This window comes from Schistocerca cancellata, chromosome 5, assembly GCF_023864275.1.
Source record: "Schistocerca cancellata isolate TAMUIC-IGC-003103 chromosome 5, iqSchCanc2.1, whole genome shotgun sequence".
NCBI lineage: Eukaryota > Metazoa > Arthropoda > Insecta > Orthoptera > Acrididae > Schistocerca > Schistocerca cancellata.
Window position 1 is genome coordinate 577,670,668 of NC_064630.1, and position 13,655 is coordinate 577,684,322.

Here is a 13,655-nt window from a genome sequence, read left to right on the forward strand (position 1 = left end):
AATGCAAGTCATTTCTCATGCCCATAATTAATACAGCATCTTAGTTCATCTAGTAGGGGATGATGTATAAATGAAGAAACCGGTTTATTCTGCATCTTCCCATTCATTAATAAGGTTGGGAACCTGTTTTAGTGAAACTCAACTTACAGGGACAGTATTTTCAGGATACAGAAGGGTGTTGTAAGAATTATATTTGGTTTTAATTGTAGAACCTCTTCAGAAAAATTTGGTTCCTCAACAACTACTACACTTGACCTAAAAAAAAATCTTTCTTTTTTTTATAGGTGTGATACCAAAAGATGCATGTGCACTTAATATGCTTGGTCTGCTGATGGAAAGACAGCAGTTGTACGGGACTGCAGCTGCTGCATTTTGTAAGGCTTTGCAGCTGCTTGAATCTGAGGAAGGTGATGAAAAGCGAGACATAGTCTTTGCCAATTATGGAAGGGTTTTGGTACAGCTACAGCAATATGACGCAGCAATCAAATCATACTTACAAGTGAAGAAAGCTACATTCAAGACACAGTGTGGATTGGCTGTTGCTTATTTCAAAGGTAACAAAAAAAGTCTATTATCAGGGCATTTGTATTACTGAAACACTATCCCAGAACCTAGTGCCAGTTGCAGCATAACAGCAACAAAAATATGATTTTCAGTATTTCTCATAATTATTGACTGAATTGAAAAAGTTATAATACTCTCCTAATCTAATCATTAAGAGGCGTAATATTATGTTAAAAGTTTAACATAATAAGACAAGTAGTACAGTTAGAAACTATGTGTTTGTTTCGAGGTAATGTGAGAACGCTTAATAATTTGCAACCAACTTTCACATATTTTCGTACCTTTTCAAAACTTTTTCTCACTGACACCCCCCACAAAATTACAAAAGGAAAAAATTTTATTGCTTGCTACACTTTTGCTGTTCATGCAGTCAGACTCCAGCATCAGGCATGGTGTTTTAAATTGTTGCTTCGTTACTACTAACTCTCTTCACACCACAGTTTGCAGATAGTATACACATATTCCACTGAATGTACTTGCAAAAAATATTAATGTACAACATACAACATATAGTTAAAGAGATATGACATTGTAAGCATTTAGATGCATGAAAAACTAACTTTTGTATAAAATGGAGTGCAAATTACTCAGTTCGTATTCATCCAGTGTTTCATAATGAGAACACTTAGTGACTTCCACCAAACTTTAAGCATAATTTCAAACCTTTCCTAAATTTTTCTTGCTTATTTGATAAATGCAAATATTTAACTCATTTGTAAAATCAGCAGGCATTTTGTACATGGGAATTTGATTCTTTAAAGAATTGGGGGTTTACTGGTTTATGAATCTTCATCACCACTCAATTTTAATTCGTCTTCTGATGGTAAGGAGGAGATTATGGCAGTGTTCATTACATATACCAGTTCTGCTGCATCAGACAGGAACGCTGTTTTTCCACATTATAAACCATTACCAAAACTGAAAGGTTTAAGGTGCATGTATCACAACCTAATGAAATACTTTTTAGGATAGTCAAAATGTATTACAAATCCTTAAGTTTCTAATACCTATCCTCATCTAGCTGGCAGTGGTTATTAGACTGATCTCGATTTTATTTTGTCCTCATACCTGATATATTGCTCATTAGACTCTCTCTCTCTCTCTCTCTCTCTCTCTCTCTCTCTCTCCATTACCAAACTGATAGTTCTTTGATGTCTCAGAATGTGCCCTGCAGAGAGATCCCTTCCTTTTGTTAAGTTGCGCAGTGTATTTCAATTTTTCAACAATAGCATTCAGTATCTCTTTGTTGTTTGAATTTCCCATTTAATCTTCAGCATGCTTCTGTAGCTTCACATTGTAAAATCTTCTATTCTCATCCATCCCACACAAATACCTTTGTAAAAGACTAGCTAACAGTTAAACTGATATTAAAGGTTAACAAATTCCTCTTTTTTCCAGAAATGGTTTACTTGCTATTGCCAGTCTACATTTTATATCCTCCTCACTTGCACCCTTATCAGTTATTTTGCTCCTCAAATGCAATACTCACCTACTAATTTAGTGACTCATTTCATAACCTAATTCCCACAGCATCTCATGATTTAATTTGGCAACATTCCATTAGTGTCTCATTTCCTAGTTTAATTCCCTTAGTATCACCTTATAGACTGTTTTCAAGACACTGTCCATTCCATTTAACGACTAATTTGCCATCTCTTGATAGAATTACAGTGTCATCATCATACCTCAAGTTCTTATTTCCTCTCCCAGAAATTTAATTCCCTTTCCATTTTGTCTTTATTTCTATCACAGATTGCTTGATCTACAGATTGAATTACATGGGGAATAGGCTACAACCCTGCCTCATTCCCTTTTTAGCTACAGATTCTCTATTATGTCCTTCGACTCATAACTGCTTATTGTAGACGACTATATTCTCCTTATCTTTTATCCCTGCTACTGCAGTTTTTCCCCTCTTTAAAAATTGTTACATTAGAAAAGAGAACTTCCTGCAATGACACATTACTGTGTCGAACAAACTAACCACAAAAGTTGTTGTTTGTGGAAGGTTGCATGTGGAGGGCTACGCTGGATGAACCACCTAGGTAAATTACAGCAAACTGCCCTTGATTGTACCCTAGATGACCAAGTAGATGCTTGCTTACCTTATATCCTCTAAAGCAGTCTTGATATTACCATTGAATTTCTTCTCTGTAGGCGCCAGCTTCTGACATGCGATTGTAAACAATAATGTTTGAAATGGATTTTGGGAATGGTACTGTACAATAATGTCTCAATACTTGGGATGCAGACTCATTTATTAATTCAAACCACCACGAGCAAAAGACTTCCTTATCACAGTCAATGCTTTGATAGCCAATCTAAACTCATTAATCACAGTAACAATCGTGGAATCTGAATGTAACACTTTGAGCTCCACAATATTTATAAAATAATGGACAGTACCTATTTCCATGTTTCTTCAGTTAAATTAACTTTCTTAAGTAAAATGAAGCACTTGTGATTAAAATGTGTTCACCTCATGTACAGCATAGCTATACTGCATTGAACATCATTTTGCTGTTTCCCACCTGGTTGCACGGGATGCACTTTCATGATGGATTAACACTTAAATTAATTCTTTTGTTAATTTCTGTGGGTCAGTTTTTAATAATTGAAATTGTAATTGTACAGAATGTAAACAGTAATTGCTTACAGTATACCACAGTGGTGTAGTTGAAGTTTAGATGAACAAATTGCTAAAGGACTCTTGTGGTCTATCAGACTGGAAAACAACCTCAAATTGGTCTGAAAAAGCCACCTAACCTATAGTGCATGTGTGTCACAGGAGATTCAGGCAAAAAATGCTCCTTGAATATTAAAAACCCCTTGTTCTTACACTTACAAAATGTAAAATTCATGTCTCTGTAAATTTTACTCCAAAATATTGTGAATTTTAACAGCATAAAATTAACAATTAAAATGTTTTGTTTGTATGGCCTTCTTACTATGAAACTATTGTGCTTGTAAGTGTTAAATTTAGACTGAATTGTAAATATAATTAATTTTTGCACAATGTTTACAGTAGTCTCTTTTCTTTTGCCCCCGTGGAAAAGTTTAAATTAATATGTTTAACAAAACACCCAACAAAACCAGTGGCTTAAGAGTGAGAAGCTATTGAAAATGCATGTGTGTTGTAGCTTAGGTTGCTTTTGTAGACCAGTTTTAATTTGTTTCCCAGTGTGATAGACCACAAGTGTCCTATATCAAGTTGTTCATATAGACTTCCCCTCCACCACAGTGATACATTATAAATTGTTTACACCCTCTATGGATATCAATATGGGTAAAGTCTTCAGCACTGTCAGATTGGTTTCTTAACCAGTTAAACATTAATATTGGGAAGTTCTGACATAATGTAAATACATTAGGAGTAAAGGGGAGCACTTACTAAAAGCAGAGGCACTGAATTGTTGAGAGGCAATCAGAAGTGCCTGTGAATGACTCAGTGCTTCTGCTGTTACGTGAGTCGTCTACTTTACTCATAAAGTATTTATATATTAATAATGGATGTTGTGCATCTTGGCACCAAATCTGATATTGAGTTGCCTTCGATCTGTCATTGCTCAAGGACAATGTAGCCTATTCACATTGTTCTCCCACATTCCCAGTACATATGGCATAGAGTGGCTAACCTGTCCTTGCTACCAGCTTGCATAGCAACAACGGCATATGCAGTTCTACACAATATGATATATCACAGATTGCAGAGTAGCATAAATGCTAAAATACCTGGAAAATTTCAGAGTGTATTCCAGTCATTATTGTCAAAAGCTTTCTGATTGTAAATTATGCTGTGGAGACATATGTACCAAGTAAATGGATTAAAGATAAAATGACCCTCCAGAGTTTAATATTAAAATTCAGAAATGGCTGAAAAAACGGAGATTGTTGAACTCTCAGTTTAAAAAAGAGTGTGCAAATGGTGAAAAGCAAAAGTTAGTACAAATTCATGCATTCATAAGACGATCAGTGTACAAAGCATGCAACTACTTCCACCATCGTACCTTAGTGAAAGATCTTGCCAAGAATCCAAAAAAATTCAAGTCATACATAAAACTGCGAAGTGAGTCAAAGGCTTCTATCCAGTCACATGTCGGCCAGTCTAGGTTGGCAATAGACGACAGCAAAAGGGAAGCAGAAGTTTTAAATTTCATGTTTAAGAAATTATTCATGAAGGAGTATCATACAAACACGTGTTCGTTTGACTGTTGCAGACTCCCTCTTGAAAGACATATAAAATTGGCATCCATGGTGTAGAGAAGCAACTGGTAAAATTTGAAAACAAATAAGTTGCCAGGTCCAGATGCAGGTGACTCCTGTATATAAGAAAGATAAAAGAACAGACCCCCATAATTACAGACCAATATTCTGAACATCACTCTATTTGTGAGTGGTACAGGAAAAGAAATTATTAGTAGTGGTACAAGGTACCCTCCGCAATGTACCGTACAATGGTTTTCGGAGTATGTATGTAGATGTAAATGCAGAATCTACAAACACTGTAAACAGAAATTTTGCCTAAGTCGTATGGTCAATATTGCTTTGTACACCCTTGCATTTCTCCAGAACGCAAATTGATCTTCTCCATCACTGGCTTCTACCAGTTTTTCCATTCTTTTGTAAATAATTCATTTCAGTATTTAGCTACCATGACATATTAAACTGCTAGTTCAGTAATATGCACTGTCAGCGTCTTTGGAATTGGAATTATTTCAGCCTTCTTGAATCTTGAGATATTTGTCCAGGTTTACTAGTTTGATCATCTCTGATTCTCCCAAATATTTAAATTCTTCTGAGATATTTCATGTTCTCCAGAAACATTGTTTTGAGTTAGATCTTTCAATGGTCTATCAGATTCTTTTTGCAGTATCATATCTACCATCTCATCTTTTTTTTCTTTTCCTACAATATTGTCTTTGAGTTCATTTCCCTTTAATAGACCTTCTAAATATACCAACAACTTTCCCTTCTTTGCTTTATACTGGCTTGCCATCTGAGTCCTTATTATTTATACAGCTGCTTCTCTTTTTCCCATATGTCTCTTTAATTTTCCTGTAGGTGGAATCTGTCTTGACCCTAATTATGCCTGGTTCTACAACCTTGCATTTGTCCTCTAACCATATCAGTTTACCCATTTTTCATTTTCTGTCAGTTTCATTTTTTAAACATATCTATTTCTTTTCATATAGAGATTAGATTAGATTAGATTAGATCAATACTAGTTCCATGGATCATGAATACGATATTTCGTAATGATGTGGAACGAGTCAAATTTTCCAATACATGACATAATTAAGTTAATTTAACAACATACTTAAGTTAATATAACAACTTTTTCATTTTTGGTGTTTTTTTATTTTTTTTATTTTTTATTTTTTTTATTTTTTATTTTTTTTATTTATATCTAAAAATTCCTCTATGGAGTAGAAGGAGTTGTCATTCAGAAATTCTTTTAATTTCTTCTTAAATACTTGTTGGTTATCTGTCAGACTTTTGATACTATTTGGTAAGTGACCAAAGACTTTAGTGCCAGTATAATTCACCCCTTTCTGTGCCAAAGTTAGATTTAATCTTGAATAGTGAAGATCATCCTTTCTCCTAGTATTGTAGTTATGAACACTGCTATTACTTTTGAGTTGGGTTTGGTTGTTAATAACAAATTTCATAAGAGAGTATATATACTGAGAAGCTACTGTGAATATCCCTAGATCCTTAAATAAATGTCTGCAGGATGATCTTGGGTGGACTCCAGCTATTATTCTGATTACACGCTTTTGTGCAATAAATACTTTATTCCTCAGTGATGAATTACCCCAAAATATGATGCCGTATGAAAGCAACGAGTGAAAATAGGCGTAGTAAGCTAATTTACTAAGATGTTTATCACCAAAATTTGCAATGACCCTTATTGCATAAGTAGCTAAACTCAAACGTTTCAGCAGATCATCAATGTGTTTCTTCCAATTTAATCTCTCATCAATGGACACACCTAAAAATTTGGAATATTCTACCGTAGCTATATGCTTCTGATTAAGGTCTATATTTATTAATGGCGTCATACCATTCACTGTACGGAACTGTATGTACTGTGTCTTATCAAAATTCAGTGAGAGTCCATTTACAAGGAACCACTTAGTAATTTTCTGAAAGACAGTATTGACAACTTCATCAGTTAATTCTTGTTTGCTTCATTTGGTGCATTTTTTAAAATTAAATTCAGTCCCTTTTGTGTTATGCAAAGACTTCTACTGTACTTTGTATTTCTGCTTATTTGATTATCTTCTGCCTTCACTATTTCATCTTCTATTTTATTCCTGTTTTCTGTTTCCCTCAGTCATTCTCTAATGCTCCCTTTCAAACTCTCAACTACTCTGGTTCTTTCAATTTGTCCAGATTCCATCTTAATTTTTTACGTTTTTGCAATTCATATCCAGTAAATTACAGCCACAGTTCACATATGGCTCTGGAGGTGTTTTGCATTTTCAAATCTGATTTTAGAAATAAATGTCTCACCCTTATATAAACAATATTGAGTCCAGTGTGCTAATCACTGTACCATCTTGCTCGGTAGTTTATAGGTGGAGGAGTCAAACAATTGGCAGAGGGTACCAATTCATAATGACAGTGGTGGAATCTATGTCTGCAGTAGGATGATTATGTCAGGATCTGTTTTGAGGCTGTGTATGGCTCCCCTTTCTTCTTGGAAAGTAACATGGGGGAGGAAGGTGAGGCAGTGTTGGAGGTAAGGAATTTCTGGAGGGGGCCACAAGCTGGTTGGGTGGGAGGTGGGAAGGATCATGGTTGGATGGTGGTTTGAACTGAGTAGGGCGAGGTTCAATGCTAGGATTAGACTGTCTTTGGTTGGAGGCAAAGAAGTGTTTCCATTGCAGGAGTTGAGAAAAAGTAGGTAGCTCACTGGCAAGTCCAATCAGTTCTAGATTTGATGGGATGTGGCAAATCGAAAAGGTCAGCTAGGCAGGATCTGGGTTCAGTGAGGGGTTGATGATGAGGAGCACTGTTGGTTATGTTATGTTATGTTATGTTATGTGGTTTATTCATCTCATTACATACAATTTTCAAATCATTTGATTTGATGTACAGGAGACATGTCAAGGTTTACAAAAGAAACTTTTTTTCACTTTTTTAAGAGAAATACAAAAGTTTACATTATATTTTACATTTCTAAGTTACAGCTACACATGTACATAAAATAATAAATGTATTACAATCCCTGTGTTCAGATTGTGAAGCTGTCCTCAATGAATTCATCGACAGAATAATAACACTTTTCCACCAGGAGAGTAAAGAGCAATCTTTTCAGTGAACCAATCTCCATTTTAAATATATTACTGCCTTTTATTTTATTGAAAATTTTTAACCCCATATACTCTGGCGTTTGGGCATAAAGTTTTAAACGATGTGTTGGAAGTTTGAAGTTATCTCTGTGGCGAGTGCTGTAGTTGTGGTCAAAACGGAAATTGTCTAGTGTATGTTGATTTCTATATAGGAACACCACCATCTCATATATGTAAAGTGAGGGGATAGATAGTACTTTTAAATTTTTTAACAGTGGTCGACAGGATTCCCGTTTTTTTGCAACACACATGTTTCTAATTACTTTCTTTTGTAATACTAGGAGCCTAGTGACATTTGCTGAATTTCCCCAGAAGATTATGCCATAACGAATAACTGACTCAAAGTAGCAGTGATAAACTGTCTTTCTGGTATCCATGTTTGTGGCACCTGACAAAATACACATTGAAAATGCTAAGTTGTTCAGTTTATTTGCTAAGTAATCTATGTGTACCTTCCAATTTAAATTTTTGTCAAGATTTAGGCCTAAGAACTTCACGTGGTTTGCTTCTGTGATATCCTGATCATTGCAAGTTATCTTTATTTCACTCCTTTCTACTGATTTAGCTTCAAATTGCATCATTTTGGTTTTAGTTACATTTAGTTTTAGTCCATTTTGATAGAACCAAGATTCAAGTTTTTCTAAAGTATTTTTGGCTTTTTCTGGAATATTTTCAGATACCTCATTTTCAATTAGAACTGATGTATCATCAGCAAATAAGACTGAATGAACATCAATAGCAAGTGGTAGGTCATTTACGTAAAAAAGAAACAGATAGGGACCCAATATCGAACCTTGTGGGACTCCTTGGGGAACTGTTTTCCATTCTGATGAATAATTGGTTCCATTTGAAGTTAAAATTACTCTTTGTTTCCTACCTGACAGGTAAGAGCTAAACCATTTTAAAGCAGTGTCTCTGATTCCATACATCTGTAATTTGTGGAGGAGTAATGCATGGTTCACTGAATCAAAAGCTTTAGTCAGATCACAGAATATACCTGTGACCTTTCTACCCTTATCTAATGTGGAGCATATTTTTTGGATAAACTCATTTATAGCATTCACAGTGTTTTTACCCTGTTGGAATCCGAACTGGTTTTTAAAAATTATATCATTTACAGTAAGAAAGTTATTAATTTGTTTTGCTGCAATCTTTTCAAACACTTTAGAGAAGACTGGCAAGAGAGAGATAGGGCAGTAATTCCCCATATCTTCTGTCGATCCTTTCTTGAATAGAGGTTTGATCTCACCATATTTCAATACCTCTGGAAAGCATCCCTGTTCATAAGATTGATTTATAATAGTTGACAGTGGTTGGGAAATAATATCGTACACATACTTGATTACAGATGTTGTTATTTCATCCCACCCATGTGAGGTTTTGTTTTTTGGAGACAATATTTCCTTTTCCACATCCCTTTGGGTTATTTTTTCAAATTGTTTAAAAGATGTGTTCCGGCTGTTTTCCAAATTTGTGATGCCCTGACAGAATGTCATATCCACATCCGATCTTACTACATTTAGGAAGAATTCATTGAAACAACTTGACATCTGAACAGGGTTTACTATAATTTCATTTTCATGTCTAATTTTCAAAATCTCATGAATTTTTACTTTGGCTCCTAGTTCAGACTGAACAACTGACCACACTGCTTTTGTCTTATTTCTGTGTTCTCGTATGAATTTATTATTTGCCATTTTTTTAGCTGCCGCTACAACTTTCCTAAATACAGCTTTATAATGTTTGACATAAATAACAAAATCTGGATTTCTGTTTGATTTTAACTCATTGTGGAGCTCTCTCTTTCTGGCACTAGAGATCTTTATTCCTGTTGTAATCCATTTGAGTTTACCATTAACTTTCTTTTGCTTATATCTACGAGGAAATGATTCATTAAATACCTCTAAGAAACAATTTAAGAATTTGTCATAGTTCATCGAGCTTGAACTATTGTAGTCTACAGGCCAGCTTATTATACTTAATTTACTGCGGAATAAATCCATTTTACTTTTACTCAGATCCCTTTTTATACACACTTCTGGAGGCTTTAGGTTATTTGCTTTTGGGAGCTCAATAAACAGAGCTGAGTGATCTGAAATACCCAAGTCTAAGCAGTATTTGTGCTTATTTCCACTGTCAAATTTGTAGTTAGTAATAATATTATCAATGCAGGTGACTGATCTGCTGTTTTCCCTAGTGCCTTCAGAAAAATTTAGCTTGGAACCAGATTTCTGAATTAAGTCATGAAATTTTGTGGAATCATTGCTTTCAACTAAGACATTTAAGTTGAAGTCTGCTGCTATAACAACTTTTTTCTTACTTTCTTTCTGGAGTTTTTCCAGGAGGCATTCGAATTTGGTTAAAAACACTTTTGTTACCGCACATCCAGGAATTCTGTAGATTACTATAACCAGTGTATTCAGATCACTCAGTTCTACAGAGCAACTTTCAAACACGCTCTCTTCATTTAAATAATTAAAACTATCTCTTACTGTATAACTTATGGAAGAATTGACAAGAATGCAGGAGCCTCCACGAGATTTGCTTATTCTACAAAAGCTAGCAGCTACCTTAAAATTATTAATACTATTTAGTACTTTTATACTATCTTCTGTTAGCCAGTGTTCATTTAGGCAGATTATTTTAATATTTACGGATTCTGAAAGCAGAATTTTTAGTTTGTCGATTTTTGAGAATTTGCGATTTGGTAGTTCTGCCCCTAAGCCATTTATATTCCAGTGCATCAATAGATCATTTTTGCTTTTAGTTATTTCACGTGCATGCTTTGTTTGGTACCAAAACTTTTTATTTTCAGTTTGAATTTTTTCTTTGTCACCCCTATGACAATGAATTAGTTTCCCTAGCTTCTTAGGACTTTACACACGTCTAAGAACATTTTACTAAGGTTCACAGAGCCTAATCTATTCAAGTGCAGGCCGTCTTTTCCCAGACACTTGCAGTTTAAGAATTTGTTTGGGTCAATAAATACTGCACCGAGTCTGTTGCACTGTTCCCTAATGCCGGTATTTATCCTGTTGATGTAAGTATCACTTACCGATCTTCGATGAATAATTCCACTAATTACCAGCCTGGATGTTGGGTATACAGTTTTCGCCGATCTAATCAGATTCCGTGTTTAATTCACGATTTCTTCCTCACTGCTACTGCGGATGGAGTTTGTGCCCACGTGGATTAAGACACCTCTGTAATCGTCGGTACTTAAAGTTTTGTTACCAGTTTTGCCCGTGTTTCTTTTCGTGGACAATACATTCTTAAAATGTTTGTTGAGTTGATGCGATCGGATTCCAGGTCGAACATCGACCTTTCAGTCCGGCACAATAACATTTTTTAATATAGAATCACCTATTAACAGAAAATCGTTTTTGTCATCTTCTTTGTTCGTTGCACTTTTACGTTTGTCCTTATTATAGGAAACTGTTTTCCATTTATACTTATCACTTGTTTCACTGACAGAGTTCTCTGTGGTGTTATTCGCCGTATTACACAAATGCGGATGTTTGCCACTTTGTTCAGTAATGGGTTGATTTCTACACACGCAGGATTTTCTTTCAATAACCAGTTCAGAATTTTCTTGTTTCAATGTTAAAATTTCCGCCTTCAGCGCTTCAATGTCACTTTGAAGCAATTTAATAATTTCTTCTTTTGAGTTCACGGTACTTACGAGTTCAGCCGTCTCAATATGCAAACAATGTGGACACGACCATGGAAACTCGTCTTTTATGACTTTTAAATTCACTTTCGCACATTTTTCATGAAACCAGTAGTTACACTTCACACAAAAGATGCCTTTCATGACGTGTTTCGAACATTCCCTACACGATGAACTATTTAATTTAACCTTTTTTGAGGACTGAGATGTGTCACAACACTCTTCTATCGGCGCCATCTTAAAAACAGGACAGGGGTTGGACAGCGGTGCCCCAAGATGGCAGTAGGATGTCGGCAGGTTGGATAACTTCTGGAGGTGGTGTTTGGAATGCTCCTCTACATGTTGGAGAGCAAGGGATTCAGTTTCAAAGGTGTGACTATGTATTAGAGATTACACAATAGCAGTATCTTGTGAAGAGACTAGAGATGGTTCTGGGATGCTTGTGTCATGGAGAGGTCTTTCTTCAGTACCAGGTTTTTGAGGGACAGGGACTGATGGAATCTGAAAAGATGAAGGTTATTGTGAAAGGAGGAGTGGGATCCAGAAAAAGAAAATTTTGTGGTTGTACTATTGGGAGGTGGGGGGGGGGGGGGGGGAGATTCTTTGTTTTAGGCAGCATTTAAAGAACAGGGAGTGGGACTGGGTTTTAATCAGGGAAAGGGATACTTTTCTGAACTAGTGCAAAAGATGGGACAGGAGTCCACTGTGGCAGGGATGGTGTTGGGGAAATGAGAAATGACGTAGGCAACAGGCATATGAAGGCACTCCCCAAAAGCCGCAAACCCAACAAACCTAGACACTACATTGTAGCTGGGTATTGTGCCCCCACTGTAAGAATTTTGGTTCTCATTGGCCAACACCTCCAACCAATTGCCCATAATCCCACATCAAAGATACCATCCACTTCCTTCATTGACTCTCCATCATCCCCCCATCCCTTTATCTCCTGGATCACTATTCGTCACTTTTGATGTCACTTCCCTATACACCTACATCCCTCATGCTCATGGTCTTGCGCCACTATTAAATACTATCTTTCCCAACGTCCTTCAGACTCCAAACCCACTACCTCATTCCCTGTACACTTTACTTACTGTATCCTAACACACAACTATTTCTCCTTTGAAGGGAAGGTATACAAACAAGGCCATAACACAGCCATGGGCACTCGCATGGCACCCTCATTTGTTGACCTGTTTATGGGCAATTTAGATGATACCTTCTTAGCTCCACAAAACCCCAAACTCCTGCTCTGGTTCAGTTTCACTTTCATGATCTGGACTCAGGGCCAAGACATACTATCCTCGTTCCTTCACATCTGTCCATGTTAAACACACCGACGACGAACAGTACCAACATTTTGACAGCTGAGATTGTTGCCACACAAAAAAGTCCTACCCATACAGTCTGGCCACACAGGGACAATGTATTTGCAGTGACAACAACTTTGTTGCGTAGTATGCTGAAGGTCTCACAACCAACCACTATCCCTCATACCTAGTCCACAAACATCTCCAGTGCCATATACCCACACACTCCAATCCTCTCACCTCCACCAACAAACAGCTACAAAGGAGTGCAACTGAACATCATCATTCGTCATGACTGTGGCCAATAGCAAAGGGGTCCACTCTGTGGCACTACATGCAACTGAACATAACATGCTTGATTTAAATGCCTGCTTCACAACCTGGGCCATCTGAAGCCTTCCTTCCACCATCAGCTTTTTTGAACTGTGCAGATGGGAGTTATTTTTACAACACATTCTTTGCTTTTGAAATCATCCCATCCTTAACCTACAGGAACCTACTTTCACGCCACCTCCACCTCCACAGCCTCCCATTGCTGTGCCAGGCAGTCCTGTCCTGCCACTGTTTAACCGGTGGACTCTACACCAGACTGTGCTCGTATCTACCCGCAACCATGCCCTGCTAACTTCCCTCTTCCCCACTCCACTCCAGATTGCTGCTTTTGTTCAGTGGGACAGTTGCATTCTGGCTGGAGTAGCTAGAGATAGCAGTCACATACATTCGAGGTGTGTCTGTTTGTGTGAATGTGTGCAT

The 13,655-nt window shown here is 36.5% G+C and overlaps 1 protein-coding gene across 1 annotated transcript in view; it reads left to right on the forward strand.

The window, feature by feature from the left end:
* The window catches only part of LOC126187740 (tetratricopeptide repeat protein 37), a 165,851-nt gene that overhangs the window by 140,974 nt on the left and 11,222 nt on the right, over nucleotides 1-13,655 (forward strand). Inside the window, exon 16 of the mRNA XM_049928990.1 lies at nucleotides 285-554. Within this exon, the coding sequence (XP_049784947.1) occupies nucleotides 285-554 (270 nt within the window). The remainder of the gene's footprint in view (nucleotides 1-284; nucleotides 555-13,655) is intronic.